We start from the raw sequence: 26,130 nt of genomic DNA, 5'->3' as shown, positions 1-26,130 counted from the left end.
GCTGCTAATTGATGTATATGTTTATTAGCTGTATTAGTGCGAGTTAAGTTGAAAATGTGTTTATTAAACATTTGGTGCGATTTTTGATATATTTTTTTATGTATTTTTTGTAAAGTTACTTAAATTTAATTAGTTTTTGTGAAGTTTTATTTTTGAGTGTACATAGGTGGCTGATATAATTTGTTCTAAGACGAATTCTTACCAATCAATTTGCAGAACTAAATTCTCAGAACATTATTCAATCGGCTTAGTTTATTTCTAGTTGGTGAACACAAGATGACAGACGTTATTTTAGTTCTTTTGTCTATGGCTCAAAAGCCACAAATTTCACCAAAAAATAGCCCGTTGGATTATTGTCTAGATTCAAAGCCTCTTAATATTTCTAGTGACGATTCGATCAACAAGTACATAATATCGAATTCAACTGTAAGTTAATGAAAAAATGTATTTTTAAAAAAATGTAACAATCAATCATCCCAAAAGCAAAACTGGTTCGGTGCGGTCGATTGCTGCAACCACCACGGGATGCGACTGGCAACGGTCAACGACGAGACGGAACATGCCAGTCTGAACCAAGCTGCGGAATCTTCAGCCGTTTTCAACGCAACAGGAAGCAATTTTTGGATTGGGGCAAGCGATCTGGCCGCCGGAAATGGCGTTCACGTCTGGCAGGCCACCGGCCAGAGCATGAACTTCTCAAAGTGGCTCGAAAACAAGTCCCAGGATGCGGCTAAACATTGCGTCGAGTTGAACTACGATCCTGCCGCGGAGACCTGGCACTGGAACTGGAAGCTGGAGGATTGTGAGCGGAAGCTGTACTTTGCCTGTGAAATGGTTGTCAAAATGTTTACGGCGGATTTGGTTAAAGTTTATTGAAAAAGGAAAGTAGTTTGCAGATTAGCTAAGAAAATGATTTGTTTTATTTTGTCACTTTCTCAAACCAAGTGACAATCTTTAAAATCTTAAAATAAATTATTTTAATTTAATAAACAAAATGTACAATTATCCTCAAATATATTAAAAGAAAAAAAAATACACACAGACTTTAACATGCTATGCTATGCAATGCTATGACATTTTTAAATGATTGTAACTTTGCTAAATGGCCAGGTCAACTTGTATTTGAGTTGCATATTAATTTTATTAGCGAATCATTGATTAGCTCTACACTGCATGCAAAATCAGCTGTTTAAGGGTTAGCAATCGGTTAAGCTGGTAACAAATTGCTCAAATTGTAACACAACTTTAGTTTGAATCGACTATCGGAGCTATAGTAACGCTGAAGAAAGATGACAAAAGTACTTGTTCCAATAATTATTTTTGCAATGGCTCCAAAGCCACCGATTACCCCGAAGATCAAACCACTGAATAAGTACGTTGTATCAAATTCAACTGTGAGTATTATCTTAATTTTAAATAACATAAATATAGGTTTATTTTTTTGGAGGACAACTGGTTCGGTGCGGTAGAACATTGCAACAATCGTGGAATGAAAATATCATCTGTTATCAGTGAGGAAGAGCACAAACATCTGATTCAAGTGGCAACAAATTCAAAAGCCTTCAACAAAACCGATAGCGCATACTGGATTGGGGCAAATGATTTAGGCAAAAGTGGAGAACATTTTTGGCATGGTACCGGAAAGCGGCTGAATTTCAAAAAATGGATCGGGAAGGAGCCCAAGGATGTATCCAAACATTGTGCCGAACTGGTTTATAAGCCAAGTTCGAAGTGGGATTGGATATGGAATGTTGAGGATTGTGCGAAGAAGCATTATTTTGTTTGTGAAAAAATAAAGGATGGGAAATAGGCGACCCGTGCTTCATTTTTTTTAAATATATTTTAAATAAATTTTAAACTCAGTTTTTTGCTTCGAAATTATTATAGTTTCAAACAATTGCTCATTATCCGTCCAACTTCGAAACAATCAGCGCCCTCAGCATCTCTCCGTCATTACCCTATTCCTTTGCCAAACCTCGCCCCTCCACCAACCACTCAAGTTAATTATACTTATCAACTACTTTGGAGGTATTGGGCTCCATTTCGCCCATAAAAGTGCCCCTCGGACAAGATCCGCGACGAGGATCACACATTTCGCTGATGATGTTGACGACCGTCGTCGAATCTTTTAAAGGGAGGGGGGATCGCGCCGTGAAGACCACAGGCCACGAATCTTCTTGTGTAATAAATGCACGAGAGAGTATGCAAAGTAAGTGTGTGGCTGTGTGTGTGAAAGAGTGAATATGCAGATCTCGTTAATGGCAACATTAATTTAAATTATTTTCTCTTTTAAGGAGGCACCAACCTACATTAATGCCAAACTCGGTTGCTCTTGTTTTTCGCAGTTGTTGCAGAGGCTTGTAGTAAGGATATAAAATTTACACTGAAAGAAAAAGTTTAGACGTTTGTAAAAAACGATGATACAATTGTCATCGTTTCATTAACTTTTTGAAAAAATCTTCTTAAAACAATCAATTAAAATTGCAAAAGCTGATTTTTGAGCTGTAAAAATGCTCTGAATATTAATAAACTAAGAGTTACTTCATTTATTACGTTGTTTGTTGATGGTAGTAATGTAATCTAGATGTTTCAATAAAATTAGTTCCAATAGGCATTGGTTCAAATTGACCATTATGCTGAGCTATGCAGGGCTGAATTGTATGTGTGTACTAACTAAGGTGGACCAAACCCGGGCTTCCTCGGAGCTTCACCCGATCCCCATCACTAGGCTAAAATCCGTCAAAATATATGGAGAAATGCAACTGTTTAACTTTTTCACCTATAGAGGGCGCCAAAGTTATCCAATTTTTATCATTTCTCGAATGTAGAACCTTAATTAAATTTAGATAAACTTTCCCAAAGACATCATATTTTTAAGGATTATTGGCTGAAAAGTTATTAGTTTCCGAAAATGAATATTTTGAATATTTTTTACGTAAAGGCTATCATTAGGGCTAGTGATTTCTCACGGTAAAAGTTCGAAATTTCGCGGCATGCCAATTACAAAACATAGGACATTCTCGGCAATTTCACGGTACTCTAAAAACTGCTCAAAATAAATGTAAAAATGAGCTCTTTTAGCATAATTATGAACAGAAAATTGTTTTAAAAGTTAGTAGCAGATAGAATCTCCTGACACAAATGATTATTTTGAAAAAAAAATGTATTGGATTTATTTTGAATTTTTTTGGAGAATATCCGTCAGTTAAATTTATGATTCAGCAAATTTAATTTAATTTCATTGAGATAAGAAGTAGTAAAACAAGTGTTATAAAACTAACAATATATAAAACATTATTTGTTTTCCTAGGTTCAACAATAGAGGAATTCGAGTATTTGAATAAATTTAAGGCAAAACTCATAAAAGCAGTTGATATTTGCAGAAAATTATAATACATTGCAAATGCTCAACAAATAACTTTTTTTGTGTTTTCTTTCATTGTAGTGTTTAATAATGTTCTTTCACAATCTTTTTAGGAAATAAATAAATTTTGCTGGAAATGAAGAATCAATTTCTGCGTTTCATACAATATTTTAATGAACAATATCTTTATAAAATAGTTCTAAATCTGAAAAGCAATATTTGTTTAGTTTGGAGACTACATCCGAAATGCTTGTTAAAAATCTTGTAAAGTATTTGAAATAAAATAAATAATGCTTAAATGTACTGAGAAGCGATTTATCAATGAAATATCGCGGCATTTCACGGTGCTTACAAAAATTCACGGCCAGGGGCAAATTTCACGGATTACGCGGCTTCCGTGAAATCGCGAAAAATCACTGTTCCTAGCTATCATCTGAAAATAAATTATAATATTTCAGAATAAATTCAAAATATTCCTGATAAATATTAGTCTCCAAAATGCCTTAATGTTGAACCAATCCAAAAACCAAGTTCACCACATTATTTTTTTTATTTGTCTTAAACTTTTTTGGAGCCTTCTCTCAACCTTCTCTATGACTTAAGTAGCCATTTTGCATGATCGGTTTGTCCGTTCAAGTCCATACAAAAATAATATCATACACGTAGAAAAAAGGGTTCAAAAAATCGTGAACAAGCGTGCATGAATTTGGGAACTACGAACAAAGTGTTCTAATTCCATTTGCATGACATTTGAACATTTTGTTCGTGGTTCTCAAATCCATGAATTTTCCACGATTTTTGAATTCTTTTTTCTCCGTGTAATATTCTAGAACGAGTATCTTGAGAAAGAGTTTCCGGTTGATTTGGTGTCTTCGGAAAAGTTGTTGGTGTGGAAAATCGTTAAAAGGTAGACTTTAGAAAAAACATTAACATTTTTTTAATCCACTTATATACACAATAAACTATTTGCGCAAAAAACACTATAATTGATTTTTAAATATTGTTTAGAGGTTCAAAAAAGAGAACTATTCAGCTATGATCCAGCAAAGCAAAAACATATTTCAACCTTATTTTTACTGTTTTTTTCTTTCTTTTGTGACTGCATCTCAGCAATTAGATTTCCAGTTTTCAAAGTTCTTGGACACATTATTATATGATAAATTTTCTGAACTTTTCGAAACAGGTATTTTCAGAATCAAGCTAAGCTAATATTCTACAAAGTTAAAAAAAGCAAAAGCAATCCACTTTAACGACCCCCGGGTCTTTTGTGGTCTCTGTTGCAAGTTTCTGCTCATTTCTAGGCGTCCGAAGGTTATGTGTGGTGAGTCACTCAAAACCTCTTTTACGCTAATGGACCGACGTTTTACTTCCCCTTCCGATAGAAGGCGTGATCAGGCAAATCTCGTCTCGAAAAATGCCACCGGGTCCGTCTGAGTTTAAGCCCAGGCCATACTGGGGTGAGAGGCTACCACGCTAACCACTGCCCCACCGGACCCGGCCAAAGTTATAACAGACAAAAACAAAAAAAAAAAAAAATGATCAATAAACATTAGGGATTTGTTTGTATTCTTCACGAGTTATCATAATTTTTCAATAATTTTTTTGTTTGAAAAAGTTATGATTTTGACTCGTTTTTCTAAGTTTAATCTCCTAAAACCTTAATACATACAGCGTTTGAAAATATATTTTTTCGGAAAGTTCAGCAAATCTTTCACAAGAATTATAATTTGGTCGCATGTTGTGGCTCGTGCACAGCTTGAATGTGGAGAGTTTTCTAAAATAAAGATACAAACCAGATACTGCCGCTCATCATAACAATATTTATTAGGTAAAAGTCTTTTTGTTCAAAAGTGCTCTGAAGTTGCCTTTTTTAAGCTTCTAAAACATCAAAAAAATATTTAAATTCTCACCTTACGCATAATTCAAGAAAAAAATGAAGTTTAATCTTAAAAATCAGCAAGTTAATCATTTCCCACCGTGTCACTTCGTGTCACGCTCTAAAGCCAAAATTTAACCGCCGGCTGGCTGGCCGCTGCGCTCCTTGCCGGGCTAGTTAAGATAAGACGCAAGTTATATTATCCAGCGCGCGCGGCGACGGCGGCGGCATTTATTCCGCTCCGGTGCCTCAGCCGTGAGATCCCGACGAGGACCAGGCGGCCACGACCAAAGAGCCGTCGTCGGCTCGATCTCAATGCATAAAACGGGGCCCGAATTGTCGCGACGCGTTAAAACATATAAAAAATAATCTCAATGATTTTTTTTTCTTCTCTTCTCTTCACTTCTCTTCTTCTGCCGCCAGCCAGGACTTCTGCTGCTTGTTCTTCTCTCACCCACTTAAGTTGCTGATTTTTTCTCTCTCTTTTCTTAGATTCTTTTTTCTCCTTTTTTTTCAAATCGTGCTCTTATCGGTTCTTTATTGCCCCTTTCTTAGGGAACAACTTTTGTCCTCCCGTTTTAGAGAGAAAGAGAGAAGCCGTGATAGGAAGAGTGCATTCATTTTTTTTTATTGGACATTGCTGCTGAATCCATTAAAAAAGCGGTGCTGGTGGTGGCCACTGGCTGACTGATATGACCCGTAAAGAGGTCTCTTTTGGCTCTTTTTTCTTGTGCCGCGGTGGCGCATCCAGGCACAAGTTGTCGCAGAATTCGATGCATGTAAAAGGTGAAAAGAATAAAATTGGAGTTATGAGAGAGGGTTCTTGAAATGATGATGCTTTTATGCTTGTTTTCACCTATTTTTTTTTCATAAATTTAAAAATAGTTATATATTTTATACTGAAAAAATGTTATCTTTTCTAAAAATTTAATATTGCATTCACATTTGTATGTAAATGTAAACTATTCTCAATCTGAATACATTTAATAAAGTTTATTTTCCAATTTACAATCAAGTTCTCTAGAAAATTTTTGTACTTTTCCAGGAGTTGAACGGATATATTCACTGCTTCCTGAGCAGACGGAAATAAATTGGAAATAACTTTTGATGGTATTTGAAAATACTAGGCCAATAACATTTTATGTTATTGATAACCAGATTTGTTATTCGTCGTTGTGATTTTTTGTTATTGGATTGTTATCTTTGTTATTATTTTTTAATTGTTATTTTAACAACTAATCCTATCATCCTAATAACAATTGGGGTTATTCTTCCATAACAAAAAGTGTTATTCCAAAGTTGTTTTGGCTTTGTTATGATAACATGAGCTGTTATTTAAAACTCTTATACAAAAATTGATTTTTCAGGAAGATTCCATAACAGTTTCTGGTATTTTAACAGTATTTGTTATTTAAATGGCATGAATATTGTTATTACCGTCTGCCCGGGTCGCCTATTAAAATTTAAACTGAAATTCAAATATAGATTTTTTTCTTGTTCTCTTTCAGCACAGTCGTAATAATTAACAAAAATCTGTCGATCTTGTTTAATAATAACTTCAATAATTTAATAATAATTAACAAAACCCGAGCAGGTGGAAATAACTTGGGAATAACATTTTTTGTTATTAGAAATTACTAGGCCAATACTATTTTATGTTATTTATAACAAGATTTGATATTCGTCGTTATGAATTTTTTGTTATTTGATTGTTATTGTAATAACAGACTAATAACATTTTTAGTTATTCTTTGAAAATATCTTTGTTATCATTTTTTGTTATTTTAACAACTAATCCGATCATCCCAATCCCTAACAAAAAATGTTATTCCAAAGTTGTTTTGACTTTTAACCAATATCAGACCAAAACAAATTTTGTTATTATAACATTAACTGTTATTAAACCCTTACGCAAAAATGAATATTCCAAGAAGATTCCATAACACACAATTACAAAAGCAGCAACATGTTTCAAGCTATAAAGTAAGGACAATACAAGCATGTTTGCAAAACTAAAAAGATGATTGACGTTTGCCAACAAAAATTTAAAAGTAATCATTTAAGAAAACTAAATGTAAAAGTGTCGACTTGATTGAAAACAAAATCACAGAGTGGAAGTGACAAATTGGAAAACAATTATCTAGGACATTTAAAAGTCAAGTTAAAAAGTTGTTTGTTAAATTTAAACGCCACAAGAGAAAAATTGTTTTTTTTTGTGATGAATATTACCACAAGTAAGCATGAAAAAGTGACAAAGCACTGGAATAGTGGTGAATTTACACATTTTTTGCGGTAAAATTACACATTTTTTTCAGACTAAAAGATGTACTCATTTCCAGATTTAAAATTACCATTATTATTTTCACTATAATTGATGACATGAAATTTCTACAGTTGTCTGTAATTCTTATTTACATTTTACATGTGTAACTCTGAAAAATCTCAAGATTTGGACTTCTATGTTAAATTGGATAACAAATTGGCGAACCAAAATATTTACAAAAATGCATTTTTCATCAAAAATTTAAAAAAATACCTTCTTGCATTTCCAAAAAAGAAATCGAGAGACTTGACTTGAAATTTTATGATTATTCGAATCTGAAATAACCTTGAAAGGGTAATTTTTCTCTCAGATCATTTTTCTTTTCATTTAAAAATAATTTATTTGTGTAACTATGTAGGGTTACCTTTCAGAGTGAATCAATGTTCAACAAAGTTGTAAGAAAACAAAAAAAAAAGTTGAACGAGGAGTTTGCTTGCATTCTTCACGAGAATTTTAGGATTATTTTATAGTTTTGGATTTTTGCCATTTTTTACCAGTTTTTTTTAAGTTTTTAGCCTTTAATAATTTTTTTGCTTTTGATAGTTTTTTTCTTCAAAAATTATTTCTAGGACGTTTGCTGTTACTGATGCAATACTTGAATTGGAGGATTTTTGAAAATACAGGTATTATAGGATTGACAACAAACGTCCAAAGGATCATTCTTATGGAAAACATTCGGAAAAAACCTTTTCCACGTACACGACTAAGTTTATGGAAGAAAATGGAAGAATATTTCGATTTATTTTGCATTTTCACGCACCAATCCCCTTGATTAGTGGAACCGCCCAGAAGTGAAACCTTGGCCCGTTCACGATAATCGTTTAAGACAATAAAAAAAGTCGAGACAGAAGAAGCGACAGCAGCAAAAACCTGAGAATCTTTTGATAAAGAGGTTAAGCCTGTGACCGCGGCCGTAAAATGTGCGACTCGCCCTCCTACTCCAACGGTCGGTCCACGGTGGCTCCACCACGGTGAAGTAAAGGCCTGTTTTTTCTGTTCCCTCACTTGGTGGCACCTTTTATCGTCCTTGCCTGTGACAAACTTGAGGGCACTGTTGAAAAAAGCAATTCTTGGTTATATTGCCGGCCGAAGAATTAAGAAGACGGGAAGTGTAGATGCTCCATCTTTTTAAGAGGACAAGGGAAAATCTCCACGGTATCCCCAAACAGGTTTCGCTTGGAGTTTGACGATTTTTGAAAAGGTATAAGGTATAGGATACGCTCTAAGCAAGCAATGCGACCACTCACTTGCTCAGTCACTCATTCAATCTCTAACTTACTCATTACTTCACTCACTCTCTCGATTCATTTTTTTTAAGGATTTTTAACAGTGCACCATGAAAGCTCTCGACAATCATCGACGGCGGCGTCGTCGGCAAGTCGTTCGCGGATTTGGCTCTCACAATCTTCCCACACAGACACAAACAAACGCTCAGAGACATGGTCAACGATGGCGGTACCTTTTTTCGCCATGCCTCCTTATAAAATGTGTGCGTGTGTGTGCATTTGTGGCGCGACGACAATAATGGAATCCTTATCTAAAGCTTCTTGGCTACTGTTTAGAGTTTTCTCAGCTTCCACGTTCGTTTGCACAGATAAGGAGCCAAATGAGCCGAGGCCGTATGCGAAAAAAGCCCGGCAGGTCGCAGCTGCTGCCGTTTGACCGACCTGGCGGCATCCTGTTTGAAGTGTTTGTGTGCGGGGACCGGATTCGACCTGGTTCCAATTGGCCACGGCGCAGATCTACGATCTACGGCGGCGGCGGCGGCATTTGGCTCTTTCAGTGAGTCGCCTCTCCTAGAGGCGAAATTTATTGTCTTAATTGAAGGAGTTGTTTTTATTTTTATTTTGCAGTTTGACCCTTTTTCGTTGTTTTTGAGAGCCGCTCCTGTTTGATTTTCCATGAATGGGTTGGTTGTCTTATCTCTCGCGCAGCGGCTCTCAAAGGTTTATGAATGGACGTAATCGCAGACAGAAGTGCAGCAGGACAATCGGAGGATCGACGGCCTGTGTGTACGCAACTGATGGTGTCAATTGTTTTATTGAGCGGTAAGAAGAGACGATTCCGGCTTATCAGGTGCAAATGGAAATTGATGGATGTGATGTCGAACCATATTTCAGATTAGGAGTTGAGGTAGAGGTGCAATAACTATGAAAGATTTAGTTTTTACTTGTCCCTGGATAATTCAACTTGCTTTTTAGTCGATTTCAACACAGTAAAAAAAAACATGGTAAAATTGCATCTAAAAAGGAGTACATCTTTTATGTCAGAAAAAAGCTTTAATTTTACCTCTTATAATGTGTAAATTTACATCTGGCAGACGCTAGGCAAAAATATCTGTAATCTTAAAAAACTATCAAACCGGCGATAGTTATATCTAGCTTACTAAGTCCGCGCCCCAACCCGCACGGCTAACTCGCCGCTGTGAAAACTGGTTGATCAAAGCCAATGTACCTCTATGTACCGTATATGCAGTAAATACAGTATACAATGTACGGAGCACATAGAGCTATATTGGCATATTATAAGAGGTAAAATTAAAGCTTTTTTTCTGACATAAAAGATGTACTCCTTTTCAGATGTAATTTTACCATGTTTTTTTTTACTGTGAAAATAAAAAAAAATGCTTTTTACATCCATGTTCGGTTCTTGCAAAGATATATGAACTTGGAAAAATAACGTTGTCTGGACAAAATTCGCCGCGATTTTTGCCAACACTTCTTTGTTGTATTAAAAAAGGAAACTTAGTTTTAAAAAAATACTTTTCTATAATTTCGCTGCCAGCCAATGGGTGTTGAATTGATTTGAACGCAAACACATTCTCCTTCTGGATCAAGAACTCAAAATTAATGTGTGTCTGAATGTCTGATGTGTGTGTGTGCGTGTGTGTGTGTGTGTGTGTGTGTGTGTGTGTGTGTGTGTGTGTGTGTGTGTGTGTGTGTGAATGCCTGGTAATTCAAACAACGTCTTTGTTTTATTTTGTTTTAATTGGATGAAATTTTGTATGTACCTGTTCTATAACCAAAAAAAACCATGTTGCATCATTATTTCCATACAATTTTGACGGCCTTATACAAAATGGTTTGGTTGGTTGATTATTACCTCTTTTTTGTAATTTTGCCTAAAAATATGTTTAAAAATATGTAATTCATAAGAAACTGATGAATATTTCACTTATTCCTGATGTGTAGTTGTAATATTATCTTCATTTTTCTGTGTATTGCTTAGGAATTCTAAGAAAAAATAGTGAAACTTTACATAAAAATTCAATGAATTGCCCAAATTGATCATTTTTTTGATATGTTGTAGATGCCAAAATATGGCATTTTTTTAGCTATGGCACAAGTTGATCAAATTAATTTAGCAGTTTTGCGAACTAAAAAAATAACAAAAAATCGAAAATCGTGAAAAATAAGTCGAAAAACTTTGTGAATTTTGTTTTTAGATGAGAAATTTAATTAGGAAACAAAAATTTCCTGGAAACAAAAATTTCCTGACAATTCAAAATTCATATTTTGTTGAAACGTTACTTTTAGAAGCCATGACCAAGCTTGATCGCCTTAACCCTCTACAACCTAACCCCGCCTTTAGACGGGCTTCGATCTAAAAAATCGCCAAAAATCAATTTTCCAACCAATTTTTGATATTTAAAAGCATTGGAAAGAAGAACTCTTAAAATTTTAGAAAATTTAAGGGTTGGAAGTTTAACTTGTTTTATGTGACTTTGCCAATGTTTTTAAAATTGTCATTTTTTTAGGGGTCAACTTTGGCTGTGTTTTTTACTAACATTTCCTATATTTTCAGTAAAAATAAGTATGCAGTAATTTTTGTAGTGTCCCAGACTATGCCTCTACGCATTTTTTTGCAATTTAAATGATGATGGTGCGATTCTATGGCAGAAAATGTGAAAAACATGCAAAAAATTGAAAAAGTGACTGTAAAAACATGAAAAAATTAGATAGGCGAAATGTAATTATATTAGATGGTAGAGTAGGCCAAATACTACCAAAAACAAACATAAACTAAACAAGATAAATGCAAATGAAAATACTAAAAATGAAACAAGCAAAACATAAAACAAGAGAAGTAAAGTTTTTCGTAGAACAAAAGTTGCTCTTTAATATTTTTGTGCCGAATTTAAAAAGGTGGTAAATTTTTATGTGTAAAAATATTTTTTACCAATCTTCTATTTATATGAAAACATGTACAAAATTCGCTTCTTCGAGCTTGAACTTTGGACACCATAAATATAATGGAGCAATTCTCTACGAAATCGGTCTTTTTTCTTCAATTTTAATTTTTGTATTTTTTAATCCGACTGAAACTTTTTTGGTGGCTTCGGTATGCCCAAAGAAGCCATTTTGCATCATTAGTTTGTCCATATAATTTTCCATACAAATTTGGCAGCTATCCATACAAAAATGATGTTTGAAAATTCAAAAATCTGTATCTTTTGAAGGAATTTTTTGATCGATTTGGTGTCTTCGGCAAAGTACAACTGGATATGGACTACACTGGAAAAAATGATACACGGTAAAAAAAATTTGGTGATTTTTTTATTTAACTTTTTATCACTAAAACTTGATTTGCAAAAAAACACTATTTTTAATTTTTTTTATTTTTTGATATGTTTTAGAGGACATAAAATGCCAACTTTTCAGAAATTTTCAGGTTGTGCAAAAAATCTTTGAGCGAGTTATGAATTTTTTAATCAATACTGATTTTTTCAAAAAATCGAAATATTGGTCGCAAAAATTTTTCAACTTCATTTTTCGATGTAAAATCAAATTTTCAATCGAAAAGTACTTTAGTAAAATTTTGATAAATTGCACCGTTTTCAAGTTAAATCCATATTTAGGTGACTTTTTCGAAAATAGTCGCAGTTTTTCATTTTTTTTAATTAGTGCACATGTTTGCACACTTTTGGAAAAAATATTTTTGAAAAGCTGAGAAAATTCTCTATATTTTGCTTTTTCGGACTTTGTTGATACGATCTTTAGTTGCTGAGATATTGCAATGCAAAGGTTTAAAAACAGGAAAATTGATGTTTTCTAAGTCTCACCCAAACAACCCACCATTTTCTAATGTCGATATCTCAGCAACTAATGGTCCGATTTTCAATGTTAAAATATGAAACATTTGTGAAATTTTCCGATATTTTCGAAAACAATATTTTCAAAAATTAAAAACCAAGACTAACATTTCAAAAGGGCCAAACATTCAATATTACGCCCTTTTAAAATGTTAGTCCTGGCTTAAAATTTTTGAAAATATTGTTTTTGAAAAGATCGGAAAATTTCACAAATGTTTCATATATTAACATTGAAAATCGGACTATTAGTTGCTGAAATATCGACATTTAAAAATTGTGGGCTGTTTGGGTGAGACTTAGAAAACATCAATTTTCCTGTTTTTAAACCTTTGCATTGCAATATCTCAGCAACTAAAGATCGTATCAACAAAGTCCGAAAAAGCAAAATATAGAGAATTTTCTCAGCTTTTCAAAAATATTTTTTCCAAAAGTGTGCAAACATGTGCACTAATTTAAAAAAATGAAAAACTGCGACTATTTTCGAAAAAGTCACTTAAATATGGATTTAAATTGAAAAGTTGGCATTTTATGTCCTCTAAAACATATCAAAAAATAAAAAAAAATTAAAAATAGTGTTTTTTTGCAAATCAAGTTTTAGTGATAAAAAGTTAAATAAAAAATCACCAAATTTTTTATACCGTGTATCATTTTTTTCCAGTGTAGTCCGTATCCATACCTACAACTTTGCCGAAGACACCAAATCGATCAAAAAATTCCTTCAAAAGATACAGATTTTTGAATTTTCAAACATCATTTTTGTATGGATAGCTGTCAAATTTGTATGGAAAATTATATGGACAAACTAATGATGCAAAATGGCTTCTTTGGGCATACCGAAGCCACCAAAAAAGTTTCAGTCGGATTAAAAAATACAAAAAAAAATCGAATGACCGAAATCCTAGAGAACTGCTCAATGATTGAGTAAACATTGTCAATCATTTTTGAGTCCTCTACTTTAAGCAGCTTTCAAGCTTGTTCTAGGACATCGATAAAATAACAGTATTAAAAAAAATAATTTCTCTTGATAGATTATGATTAAAAAGTGCATTTTAAATAGAATATAATTAAAAAATAATACAGCAAAAATGCCTTATGAACCGATAACAAAACTGAGAAAAAGAGTTGAGAGAGCTAAAAAATGATGAGCAGAATGTACAAAACTTAACTCATAAATCACATAGGCAGGAAATCTACACGAAACATGTAAAAAGGTTTGAAGCAATTATGAAAAAGATTGTTTATTGTGATACATTTCCGTTTTGCAATAGACTATACAAAAAGTCATAATTAAAAAAAAAACTCTTAAAAAATTCTTCTGTTCTGCATGAAATTCCAGCTTTACATGATCTTCCACTAACTTACCAATTCCAACCCGATTCTGTTTGGCATAATTAAACCCCGTTAAATTTAACGTTAAATATTCCAATTCATCATCGAAACCCTAATAACTCATTCACGCTCAACTTCAGCCCCGCAATCCCAACTCATTACCATTCCAGTGACAACATGGTTACACAAAAGACCCAGCTCACGTGGCCAATTAATCAATGCACCAGCGTTCCACCCGTTACAATCAACCGTGAACAAGCCAATAACCCGAAATATGTTGGGTTCCGGCCGTTGCGCCCGACTGCAACGCAGCAAGTGTTTGATCCCGCGGGAAATTGATCTGCAGCTACTGTCAACCTCTCTCCGAAGAAGCTCCGACTGCCGGTGGTTGTTGTTGTTGTTGTCATGCAAATGTGACAACCTCTCGGATTCCATTCCCACACATGTGCTGCGGGACTCCCGTCGTGCTCGGTTGTCTCGAGGTTGACGCCAGTTACGGTTCCGTTGACGCCACCAAAGACGACGATGATCTTCGCCCAGCCGTAGTACGGAAGGGATCGCGTCAAGTGTCTAGCCGGTAGGAGAAGTACCCGGTCACACTTGTTCGGATTTGCTACGACCCATTGACAAACGGCTGGCTGGCGACGCCCAAGGACTCGTCCCGCTGGGTCTCATTTCTCACACATTTGTTTACCGAAAAATTATGCTAAATCATCACCGGGAGTCCGGGTGGAGGAGTCTGTGGCAAGGAGGTGCAGAAATTGGTCATTTTAGGGGAATGTTAGATGATCGTTGACTTACTTTATTGTCGTACGTGCATTTTGGGCCAAATTGAGTTAAGAACGCAATTTTGTGCAAATTGATATAAGTGCGACAACTGGCCAAAGGGATTTCAGATCAGAACGCGTTTGACACACGCAATTGCCCGACTAAACATTTTTAGTTATAACTCCGGCAGCCAAATACAACCAAACTTCCGGAACAATACACAGAATGGTCATCCAAACAAAACGTGTTTGTTATTGTTTACATTGCGTGCTCTCGTTTTTGTTTATTCAAGGTCATTCAAAAGCGTTTTTCTCGGGACGTCAAAAAGCGACGTGCACGACAACCATGGCTTTCTACCTAAGGTACTCGCGATTGAGTGTGTAGTAGTGCGGTTGTCAAAATCGTTATCTCTGACTCTCTCACTCCACTGACACTGACATTGTTTATGTTTTGGTTTTCCTGGCACGGTCCATTGTTCGTTTGTTATTGTTTTGGTTTTAGTGGCACGGAGCCATGCACTCACACTAATGCAAAGCAAGATCGCGAGTATCTATGATATACAGCCTTGCACGACAACGTCGAGATGAGAGTTGAATTCAAAGACCAAGATATTTGAAAAAGATAGGAACAAATAAAAAAGCAGATATGTAATTCAAAACAATCACTTTAATCTCCAATTCAAGCAAAACAATGTAAATAGGCCGAAGCCGAAGTGTAAACAAACAGTCTGTCCTGCTTACGTCATTGGATGTTTACATTAAGAACGAGCAAGACAGACTCTTTGTTTACACTTCGGCTTTGGCCCATTTACATTGTTTTGCTTGAATTAAGAAAGCGATGATAGTTTTCTAGAATTTGTTTTGAAGAAATTTGTTTTGGAATTAAAAAAGAAGCTAAAATCAAAACTGTTGCAACCTCTTCTATACTACCTTGGTACTTTTGACAGTTCTTCTGTTTTGATTAGATCGTCATCAACAAAACTTTCTTTTCCTTCTTTCCAACTCCCTAGTCCAACGCCTTATCCCTTTTGCAACCCACCAGGACCAGAGTCTCCAGCGTGACTTGTTGACTTGTGGACTTCGATGGGCGGAGAAGGAAATTCGAGAACCTCCGGGGTCAAGAATCGGCGACCAACCGCGGCAGGGTGCCTCGATAATTGCCCCCTCTCTGAATGCGAAGCGAACTCAGTGTAGAGTGATTGATTGTGTTTGCCAAACGTGGACAGGAAATGAGACTAGCGAAAATCTATGAATGAGAGCGGGACCCGTCCATTAGGAGGGCTCAGGTGGCCAAGTCATTCAACCTTTTTACGAGCTACACTGGAAGGTTTCGGTAGTCAAGTGGGGTCCCTGAAGTGAGGGATAGAATAAGAAAGGGGAGTGATTATTTTCGCTGCTGGAATTTCTACTTGAGTGATGGTGCAGAAATTTACGGGTTGAAGCACTATTGTAAAAACTCGTTCGTGAGACTATTGCAATTCATTAGGTTCAAACTATGTTATTCTCTCGTTCATTTGTGAATTTCCGTTTGTTATTCGCAATGTTTACAATATAAAATATGATATACCATATCCCTAGACCAATACGTCTACCGCCGTAACAAGCAATAGATCGGTGGTCTTGACCACAAATCATACCCGAAAGGCTTCAGTGAGTATGGTAGACTACTTTGTCAATGGGCCTGGGTCATCCAAGAACGCTTTGGAGTTAAGATCTACAGGGTCTACACGGATTATACCAGCAATATCAAACAAATTAGAATCCCGCTCACTTTGACGTAAAATCGTATTGGACAGAGCGATTCATAAAAAAAAACCTTAAAATTCATTCACAAATTAAACCCCAACTCAAAACAAGGTCCAAACCCATCTAAACCCTTCGCAGAATTTAATGTCCCATTTAACAATCCCCGAAACCTTAAAAACAACCTGCCCCGCCGGAACCACCCAGAATTGAGATGTACTCTTCGACACGTTGACCTGCCCGGGGAGGGGGACCACCAGACTGGCCCATTTCCCAATTATCTCCGGATCACCGGATGGCTTTCCAGACTTTAAGATGAAGCAATCACCTGCGGGCCACCACGCGGAGGAAGATGTCCGGAAATAAAGTCCGAATCGTGAAAGGCTTTTACGACCACCACCGTCGTCGGTGCCCTGGTTGCGTTTTTGACGAGGGGCCACAAAAGTCGTTATTTCCTAAACCTTGTTGAAATTACTTTTTTTCAGTACTCTTTACCATCGTTCTGTCATCAGGTAAATCCGTTTGAAGAGTTGAGAACGCACACACATGAACACATCAATAAAAGCTCATTAAATAACAATCATCTGTTAACACGTCCGTGTACAATCCCGGGTGAGGTTGAGCTCATTGGTCATCACCGCGCGATGGTCATCGTTGGCGAAGTTTAACTACTTACCGTACGTACGTACTACACCCCGGTTAAGACCCCGTGTCGGAGGTCCAGCCGGCGACAAGATGTGGGGTGTACATAAACTACATAGTTGACAAAAATGACAAAAATGACAAAAATGACAAAAATGACAAAAATGACAAAAATGACAAAAATGACAAAAATGACAAAAATGACAAAAATGACAAAAATGACAAAAATGACAAAAATGAAAAAAATGACAAAAATGACAAAAATGACAAAAATAACAAAAATTACAAAAATTACAAAAATGACAAAAATGACAAAAATGACAAAAATGACAAAAATGACAAAAATGACAAAAATGACAAAAATGACAAAAATGACAAAGATGACAAAAATGACAAAAATTACAAAAATGACAAAAATGACAAAAATGACAAAAATGACAAAAATGACAAAAATGACAAAAATTACAAAAATGACAAAATGACAAATATGACAAAAATGACAAAAATGACAAAATGACAAAATGACAAAAATGACAAAAATGACAAAAATGACAAAATGACAAAATGACAAAATGACAAAATGACAAAAATGACAAAAATGACAAAAATTACAAAAATGACAAAAATGACAAAAATGACAAAAATGACAAAAATGACAAAAATGACAAAAATGACAAAAATTACAAAAATTACAAAAATTACAAAAATTACAAAAATTACAAAAATTACAAAAATTACAAAAATTACAAAAATTACAAAAATTACAAAAATTACAAAATTACAAAATTACAAAATTACAAAATTACAAAAATTACAAAAATTACAAAATTACAAAAATTACAAAAATTACAAAAATTACAAAAATTACAAAATTACAAAATTACAAAATTACAGAAATTACAGAAATTACAAAATTACAAAATTACAAAAATTACAAAATTACAAAAATTACAAAAATACAAAAATTACAAAAATTACAAAAATTACAAAAATTACAAAAATTACAAAAATTACAAAAATTACAAAAATTACAAAAATTACAAAAATTACAAAAATTACAAAAATTACAAAAATTACAAAAATTACAAAAATTACAAAATTACAAAATTACAAAATTACAAAATTACAAAATTACAAAAATTACAAAATTACAAAATTACAAAATTACAAAATTACAAAATTACAAAATTACAAAAATTACAAAATTACAAAATTACAAAATTACAAAAATTACAAAATTACAAAATTACAAAAATTACAAAAATTACAAAAATTACAAAAATTACAAAATTACAAAATTACAAAAATTACAAAATTACAAAATTACAAAAATTACAAAAATTACAAAATTACAAAATTACAAAATTACAAAAATTACAAAAATTACAAAAATTACAAAAATTACAAAAATTACAAAAATTACAAAAATTACAAAAATTACAAAAATTACAAAAATTACAAAAATTACAAAAATTACAAAAATTACAAAAATTACAAAAATTACAAAAATTACAAAAATTACAAAAATTACAAAAATTACAAAAATGACAAAAATGACAAAAATGACAAAAATGACAAAAATGACAAAAATTCAACCAAAACTACATGTTTTCGGGACGACCCCTTCGAAACACAATAACAAGAAGCAAAAAAAAAAAACAGCTCCTCGCTTTAAGACCGAGCCCGAGATAGTGCTTAAGTACCCTCGCGCCACCACCCATCACTTCAAGTGAGGTCGGGTCACCACTCCTCGTCGCCTCTCTCTTCATGGCTGGGTCCAATTCAAGTGACACACCAAACCCGGGGTGGTCACCGGACCAAACTTCGTCGAGAAGCCAAGCCCCTCCAGCGCATAAATGGAAATTGAAGCAAATCTCTCCAAAGACCGGCAGCCCAAGTGGGTCTCCTCCTTCTAGAAGGGTTCTCTTCAGTAAAAACGGACGGAACTTCGAGGTCCGCTATCAGCTCGCCTTCTGGAAGTCAGCGACGACGGTGGCGGCGGCCGCGGCAACAAGATAATAACGATGATGATGCGTGAGGTCCCAATAATGAAGCATATTATTATCGGGTTGTCGGGAGTCTGAGCAGGAGTTGGAAGAGGCGAAAGAATGGGACGGAGAGACCGCATGATCTCGGTGGTCGAGTTGTGAAAAGCTAGCGCCCGAGGGCGCCTCCTGGTGGTACGGTTGGTTCATGGGGGACAAGATGAGGACCTGGACCTGGAAAAGGTATTAAGTACAATGCACAGTGGGAAAAAAGGACCCAAAAAATTACCGCAACATGATTTCGCGCAAACCATCGATTGCTATACACCAAAAGCTTCGTTTTTGCACCAGGAACAATAATCCGATGAAAAATCGCACTGCACGGACCGGTGGTCGGAGTACAGGCCACCGGAAGATCCGGATTTTTGGAAAAAGTGTCAGATTTATCCAATTGTGAACTGATGAGCTTTCTTCTACCATGAATAGTCATGCAAAACAATCCTAGAATAATATTAAATACCATACGACCCATCGGAACCGGTTCCACCGATCTCCGGTGGCCACATCCGGAACCGCATTAGGAAACAGCGTTAACTAGTCATGCGACGTATCAAATTTCTTGATTTTGGATGGAGAGTATCCTTAAAATGTATTTTTGTCTCCGGTGACCGGTTCCCAGGTTCTCCCGTGGCCACATCTGAAGATCATATTTGGTAAATTCCTGAAACCACTCTTGCGACATATCAAACTTCATGTTTTTAAAAGAGGAGTGTATAACTCATGTCCCCATCCAAAATCAAGAAGTTTGATACGTCGCATAACTGGTTAACACTGTTTCCTAATGCGGTTCAGGATGTGGCCACCGGAGATCGGTGGAACCGGTTCCGATGTGTCCTATGGTATTTAATATTATTCTAGGATTGTTTTGCATGACTATTCATGGTAGAAGAAAGCTTATCAGTTCACAATTGGATAAATCTGACACTTTTTCCAAAAATCCGGATCTTCCGGTGGCCTGTACTCCGGCCACCGGTCCGTGCAGTGCGATTTTTCATCGGATTATTGTTCCTGGTGCAAAAACGAAGCTTTTGATGTATAGCATTCGATGGTTTGCGCGAAATCATGTTGCGGTAATTTTTTGGGTCCTTTTTTCCCACTGTGCAATGGGTTGATCCGGGTTGGGAGATGGTTTGCAATTATGGCACGGTGTGTTTTCTAGAACAAACTTTTCAGGAAAAAATAGTCATCGCTACTTTTAAATACGTCTTATAGGAAATTTTCTCAGCTTTCCAATGCTTCTAAGAGCGAAATGTTTCATCGGAAAATTTCTGAGATATCTATATTTTAAGTTTTTTGTTTTAAATTCCCTTATCATTTATTGGAAACTTTATACTAACAGTTCAGAAAACTTATCAAATTATGTGTTTCATGTGTCATTTACTCATTAAAATGTGCAAAATAAGACAGCAAACAACTTTGTAGAAGATTGCAAACCGCTAAACATTTTGAAATTTTTTTAGTTTTTGAATATATGGGATTAATTCATAAATTAAAATCATAAAACCGTGTTTAAACATATTTTTACAAGAATTATTAGATTATTTTTTTTGTGTACAAATATCACGCGTCTGCTCTGAATTAGCTTGTACAACCGAAATTTTGAGAGTTTTGATATTGTTAATGGAATTATTGGATTTTAATGAGTAAATCTTGTATTTTTTAAGCAAATATTAACCAGGAATATAAATACAAACATGATTTAAAATCGAGAAAAGTAAGAAAACTTGAGTGTTTCAACTCAGAATGCTGAAAACAGCGTTACAAACTTTTTTTGTTTAGACAAAAATTAAATATTATTTTAACAAAAAAATCAAATAGAAACTTCTATTCCAAACTGGTTCAACAAAAATCAAGGTATGTGTAGAACATTTTTAAAAAAGATGAGATTTATAAGACTTCTATAATATTGGAAATTCCTTGATCATTTCATACAAAAAACTAAAACAATCAATTCATACTCATGAAAAGTATTTCTCTTAAAGCTTGCAACAGTAGTTTGCAGTTAAATTTCGTGTATTAAACTTGTTTTATATCAATGCAACTGGTAAATGTTTGGTTAAGGAAATATGATATTTATTCATAAAAATCTAGTAATACTCTATCAATCTCAAACCTGCAAAAATTTCGGTTGTATCAGCTAATTCCAAGCTAAATCAGAGCAAACAGGTGTAATTTGTACACAAAAATAATGTTATAATCTATTTGTTCTTGTAATAATCATATTTTAATACGATTTTATGATTTTAATTTCAGAATACATCCCATATCTTGAAAAAAATCAGATAAAACTTCATTTTTTAAATGTTAAGCGGATTGCAACCTTCTACAAAGTTGTTTCTTGTCTTATTTTGCACATTTTGATGAGTAAATGGCACATAAAACACATCTTTTGACAAGTTTCCTGGACTGTTATTCAAAAGTTTCCAATAAATGATGAAGGATTTTAAAACAAAAAACTTAAAATATAGATATCTCAGAAATTTCTCGATGAAACATTTCACTCTTAGAAGCATTGGAAAGCTGAGAAAATTTCCTATAAGACACATCTGAAAGTAGCGATGACTATTTTTTCTCGTTAAGGTTGCCCAGAAAACACGCCGTGTCTAGTGAGAAGTGATCGGTGGGTTTTTGATAGAAATGTTCAATCATTTACGTATGTTTGTCTGTGGTACACTAGAAGCACAATTGAAATTGAAAAATCAAGTCAATAACAATTGTGTGTTCTGAACATTTCACAATCGATAACACAATTTTTTCATTTCAAATTGATATGTTAAACAAATACGTTTCATTTATATGTTTTAGAGTTTCACAGTTGATTTTATTTTGATTTTTGCTGCTTTAATCTCATAAACAGTTTTTTACAAATACAAAAATGATCAACATGAGGTCTCATCTGCCTTTTTCAACACAACTTAGCATATAAAACCAACAAAAGGGCACATCTACATAAAATGGTGCAATATAACGATTTATTGCCCATCACTGACGAGGGTTTAACCAGATGCGTAAAACAGATAAAACCCTAAGTCAAGTGGCTAAATTGGTATTATGTTCGGCTATGGAGGAGCAGTGCCTACTATGTGATATGATGGTAGGCGCCTCCGTGCGCGTTGACAGCAATTTATTTTTCATTCCCCTAGTTTGTAATGGTTGGCCGCACCGCCGCCGTCCGCCATGGCCTGCTATGCCTATCTCAATAGCCCAAGTTGCTCCCTGAGGGGTTTGTTTTATGTTTATGGCACACGCATGGCTTTTTTCGGGTTGGATTTCGATTTCGATCAGCTGCCGCTGGTTTGTTGCCATTGGCGCATGCGTCTTAATTAAAAGTTACATCCGAGAAATATGTTGTAAAAGGTTACACCACGAGTGGGCATCATCACGTGGTGCGCTAGAGTTCCAGCGAATGTCAACTAATTGGAAGAAAGGAACAACAGGTCGTGTGTCAACGGGGGATCAACCTGGATTGGGTCAGCTGGAAAGTGTCCTTTCCAGGAGCAGGTTGCAGAATAAAATTTATCGCTTTATTGTGGTGCAGGTTGTCCTTCCGGGGAAGCTGTTTTTTTTTGAAGGTATCATACATAGAATTGAATCAAGAATTGGATCTATGAAACTTCTCTAGAATGAAAAATAGCACTAAATATAACCAACGATTTTTAAAAATGAATTTGATTTTTCTTGGTGAAATCTACAGTCCAGATACGATGATTTTTAATTTTGATTATCCGAAGACTGATTTACCAAAAAATCTTTAAAGTGTTTTAGGATAATCTAATCATGATACAGCTCTGAATCAATTATTCGTAGTCTTGATTGTGTGATGTTTTGATCATTCGTAGGCAGGGGCGCCGAATTTCCAAATTATGACTTTTTCCCTTTGCGAGATAGGCTGCCCCCCCCCCCCCCGCCGCTCTTTGAAGGTCTTCAGGAGTTGAACAGGGGTTTCGTTGAGCCAAATAATAATCGACTTCTAGTTTGTTTGTATAACACTATCAATTCTATTGCATCAATGAACTTGTTTTGTGAAAATGTTCTTAGATTATTCTGGTTTTTTTCATTTGAGCTTTTATTTTTAATTTCTGAAATGTGAATGTCCTAAAGTGACAATTAAGAGTCAATTTTACACACCAGAGCCGTTTGAATTCACGCTTTTGGCATCTCGAATTTTCAAACCTTTTCGATCAATGATTAAAGCTAGCCCGAAAACACATGGCACCATGTAATCTTCATTAGCCCCCAAAACGATCAGCCGTTTAACCTCACGAAACGTTATTTTTCGGAAAAAAAAATATGCGTCCAAAATCTCCCAGAAACGAATTTTGTGCTGAAGTCTCTAAACAAACATCCCCAAGGCCGGGGCCCGATGCCAAAGGCTAATTTCCAATCAAGAAAACATCTGCTGCGATAATCTCCACCCAAAAAAGCCGCCATTAAAATCGTTTTATTTTCGGTTGGATTTTTCCTCGTTGAAGCTTCTGCCGAGGGTGCGATCTCTTCAAACACCATTTTCCCGCCATCGCAACAAAGATCTACAAATCAATTACTTTCGTCCTCACTCGGTTGCTCTCCCCCAGCGAGCAGGAGGAGGGATCTCAAATGCCAAATCGCAGCCCCCCCTCGTTTTCGAAAAAGACGTTAAACAAAACACATAAAAGAAGGCAGGGGAGTTGAAACCGTTTTGCCTGCACAAATTCACCACGTTTCGATTGATTTAAAAGCTAATTTTACTTATCAACACATTCGAGTCGTTAGTTACGGTTCGTTTTTCAGCCAGCCCGGCGTCCCTCGTCACCCCAGTAATGGTTTTATTCGTGGTTGGAGGTACATTTTATCTCTCTCGCTCCTCACCACCGAGACGGTGGAGCTCATCACCAGAAATGTCAGACGTGTGGTGACGACGATGATGATTGTGAAGGTCTGCGGGAAAATTTATTACTTTGGGGATTCGGTGATGAACGGTGTGGACACTTGACAATAAATTAGGTAAAAATTGTTTAAAATAATACATTTTAATCAATAAACAAAGATGTCAAATAATGTTTTAAAAAATCACCTGAAATGACAATCGTTTGAGAAAATCAATGTTTTCAATTTTATTATCAACCTTGCTATCAACAAAAATTGCTTCGAAAGAAATACTTGATATTGACAAATTCAATGATCTGAAAAATTCAATAAATAAAGCAAACCAACTAACTAAAATTCACCAGGATCATGCCATTTTTTCCCGAGATTTCAAATTTTGTTTTTTGATTTAAACTAGACTGAAAATTTGCATCCTTTGAAGAAGTTGTAGATTATGCACGGAAAGAAAAATGAGAAAAATTATGTGCTCAAATTTCATGGTACGTTTTTTGTTCACGAATTTTGGAACGCTGAGCTCATTAAATTCGGTAAACCTCGTTGGATATGTTCAACTCGTGCTGAAAAAATCTTCTTTATGCAACTTGTTACATGAACTAAAATTTAAGATGCAGAATCAAATTTGCAATCAAAAATCATTTTTTTGTTGATACGGTTCACCGTTTCCAAGTTCTAAGGTTAACATTTTCGGAATATTTTAATTTTTTTGTTGTTTTAAACTAAATTTAAGATGGAAAAATACCCCCGCAAATAGTGTTTCAAAAAGCTTCACCGTTTTCTTTTTTAGACTTAGTTGATTGTACTGCTTGTTGCTGTGGCACAGCCTCTCGTATTTAAAATATTGTGAAATAATAGCTTTTTTTGTGGTACCTACCTAATCAGCCGTCAACTCGTTACACTTCGGAAAATATTAGTTCGCTTTTCAATGGGAAAAATAATTATTTTATGAAATTGTCTGCCTTTTTTGTAAAAATTGTATCAAAATTTTGAAACCAAGCCATTTTTATAAGTCAAAATAACAGATGCAGACAATTTATGATTTGTTTGTAAAGATTTTATATGATACAAGCCTTACCCAACAAACTTCGTTCTGCCTTTTTTTCGTTTGTTGACGTTTTTTTGCTTTTTTGCTTATTCAGCCTCCTGTGATCAAAATCTGATTTTACGTAACTTTCTCCTTAAAATTTGCCGATGCTCCGGAATCGATTACAGAGTGGCCAAAGTGTCAATTAGTTAGCGTATAAACCTTCCTTGGGCTTATACGAACCCAACGCAACAAAGAGTACCTCGATCCGATGCTCCGTATTGAACTGATTCGCGTTCGAACAAAACCGTAGAATTTTTTTATATACCGTAATCTGGGGTGAATCGGGACTACAGTCTGAATAGGGACAGCAGTTTTTAGACCACTTAAAGCTTTTAAATTTGGAAATGGATGTACACATTTTGTTGGTCTGAGTCTGTTCTATCCGAAACCAACCAGAAAAATCAAAATATTGTGCTCCAACATGGTTAAAACTGCTGTCCCAATTCGCCCCATGTGTCCCGATTGACCCCAGTTTACGGTATATAGATATGCAGCCTTCAAAAATCAAGCCTAAAAAGCTTTGAATTCAAAATTTATGAAAAATCTTGAAAAAAAGGAATATTATTTAAACATTGAGTATCGGCGGTAAGTTACGGTGTTGGAAAATAAAGTTTTGTTAGGGTGACTCAATTAAGGGGTTACATACATGTAAATCGGCAAAAATGTCAGAGGTTGGTATGAGCACACACTTACATTTTTTGTAAATCTGTTTTCAGGGCATTAAAATCTACATTTTCAACTTTTAACAAAACAAATTTGAAGACATTTAGTTGTACCTTTGCCGAGATATAGCTATTTAAAGTAAGCAGTTTCAAAAAACGGGTGCCACGATATCTCTACACAGCTTTAACCAAATCGGCTCAAAATTTTGGTGAAGACTCGCTAAAACGGTTCCGTGTGCATGACGAAGGCCGATTTTCTAAAAGTTTATTTAATAAAAATTTATAAATATTTTTAAGTTTTTCATATTAGTTGTCAGATTTGATTTTTCTATTTTTT

At 34.9% G+C, this 26,130-nt stretch overlaps 1 protein-coding gene across 1 annotated transcript; it reads left to right on the top strand.

Annotated features, from left to right (window-relative positions):
• Nucleotides 1-397: 397 nt before the first annotated feature.
• LOC6036554 lies at nt 398-9,349 on the top strand. Its single transcript, XM_038261190.1, has 3 exons — nt 398-426; nt 484-834; nt 9,158-9,349. Exons 2-3 carry the CDS (start codon nt 526-528, stop codon nt 9,347-9,349), a joined length of 501 nt encoding a protein of 166 aa, XP_038117118.1. The 5' UTR covers nt 398-426; nt 484-525.
• Nucleotides 9,350-26,130: the final 16,781 nt, after the last annotated feature.

The sequence above is a fragment of the Culex quinquefasciatus genome, chromosome 3 (assembly GCF_015732765.1).
Source record: "Culex quinquefasciatus strain JHB chromosome 3, VPISU_Cqui_1.0_pri_paternal, whole genome shotgun sequence".
Classification (NCBI taxonomy): domain Eukaryota; kingdom Metazoa; phylum Arthropoda; class Insecta; order Diptera; family Culicidae; genus Culex; species Culex quinquefasciatus.
Note: the sequence above shows the minus strand (reverse complement) of the source record. Positions and strands in the feature narration are given on the sequence as shown.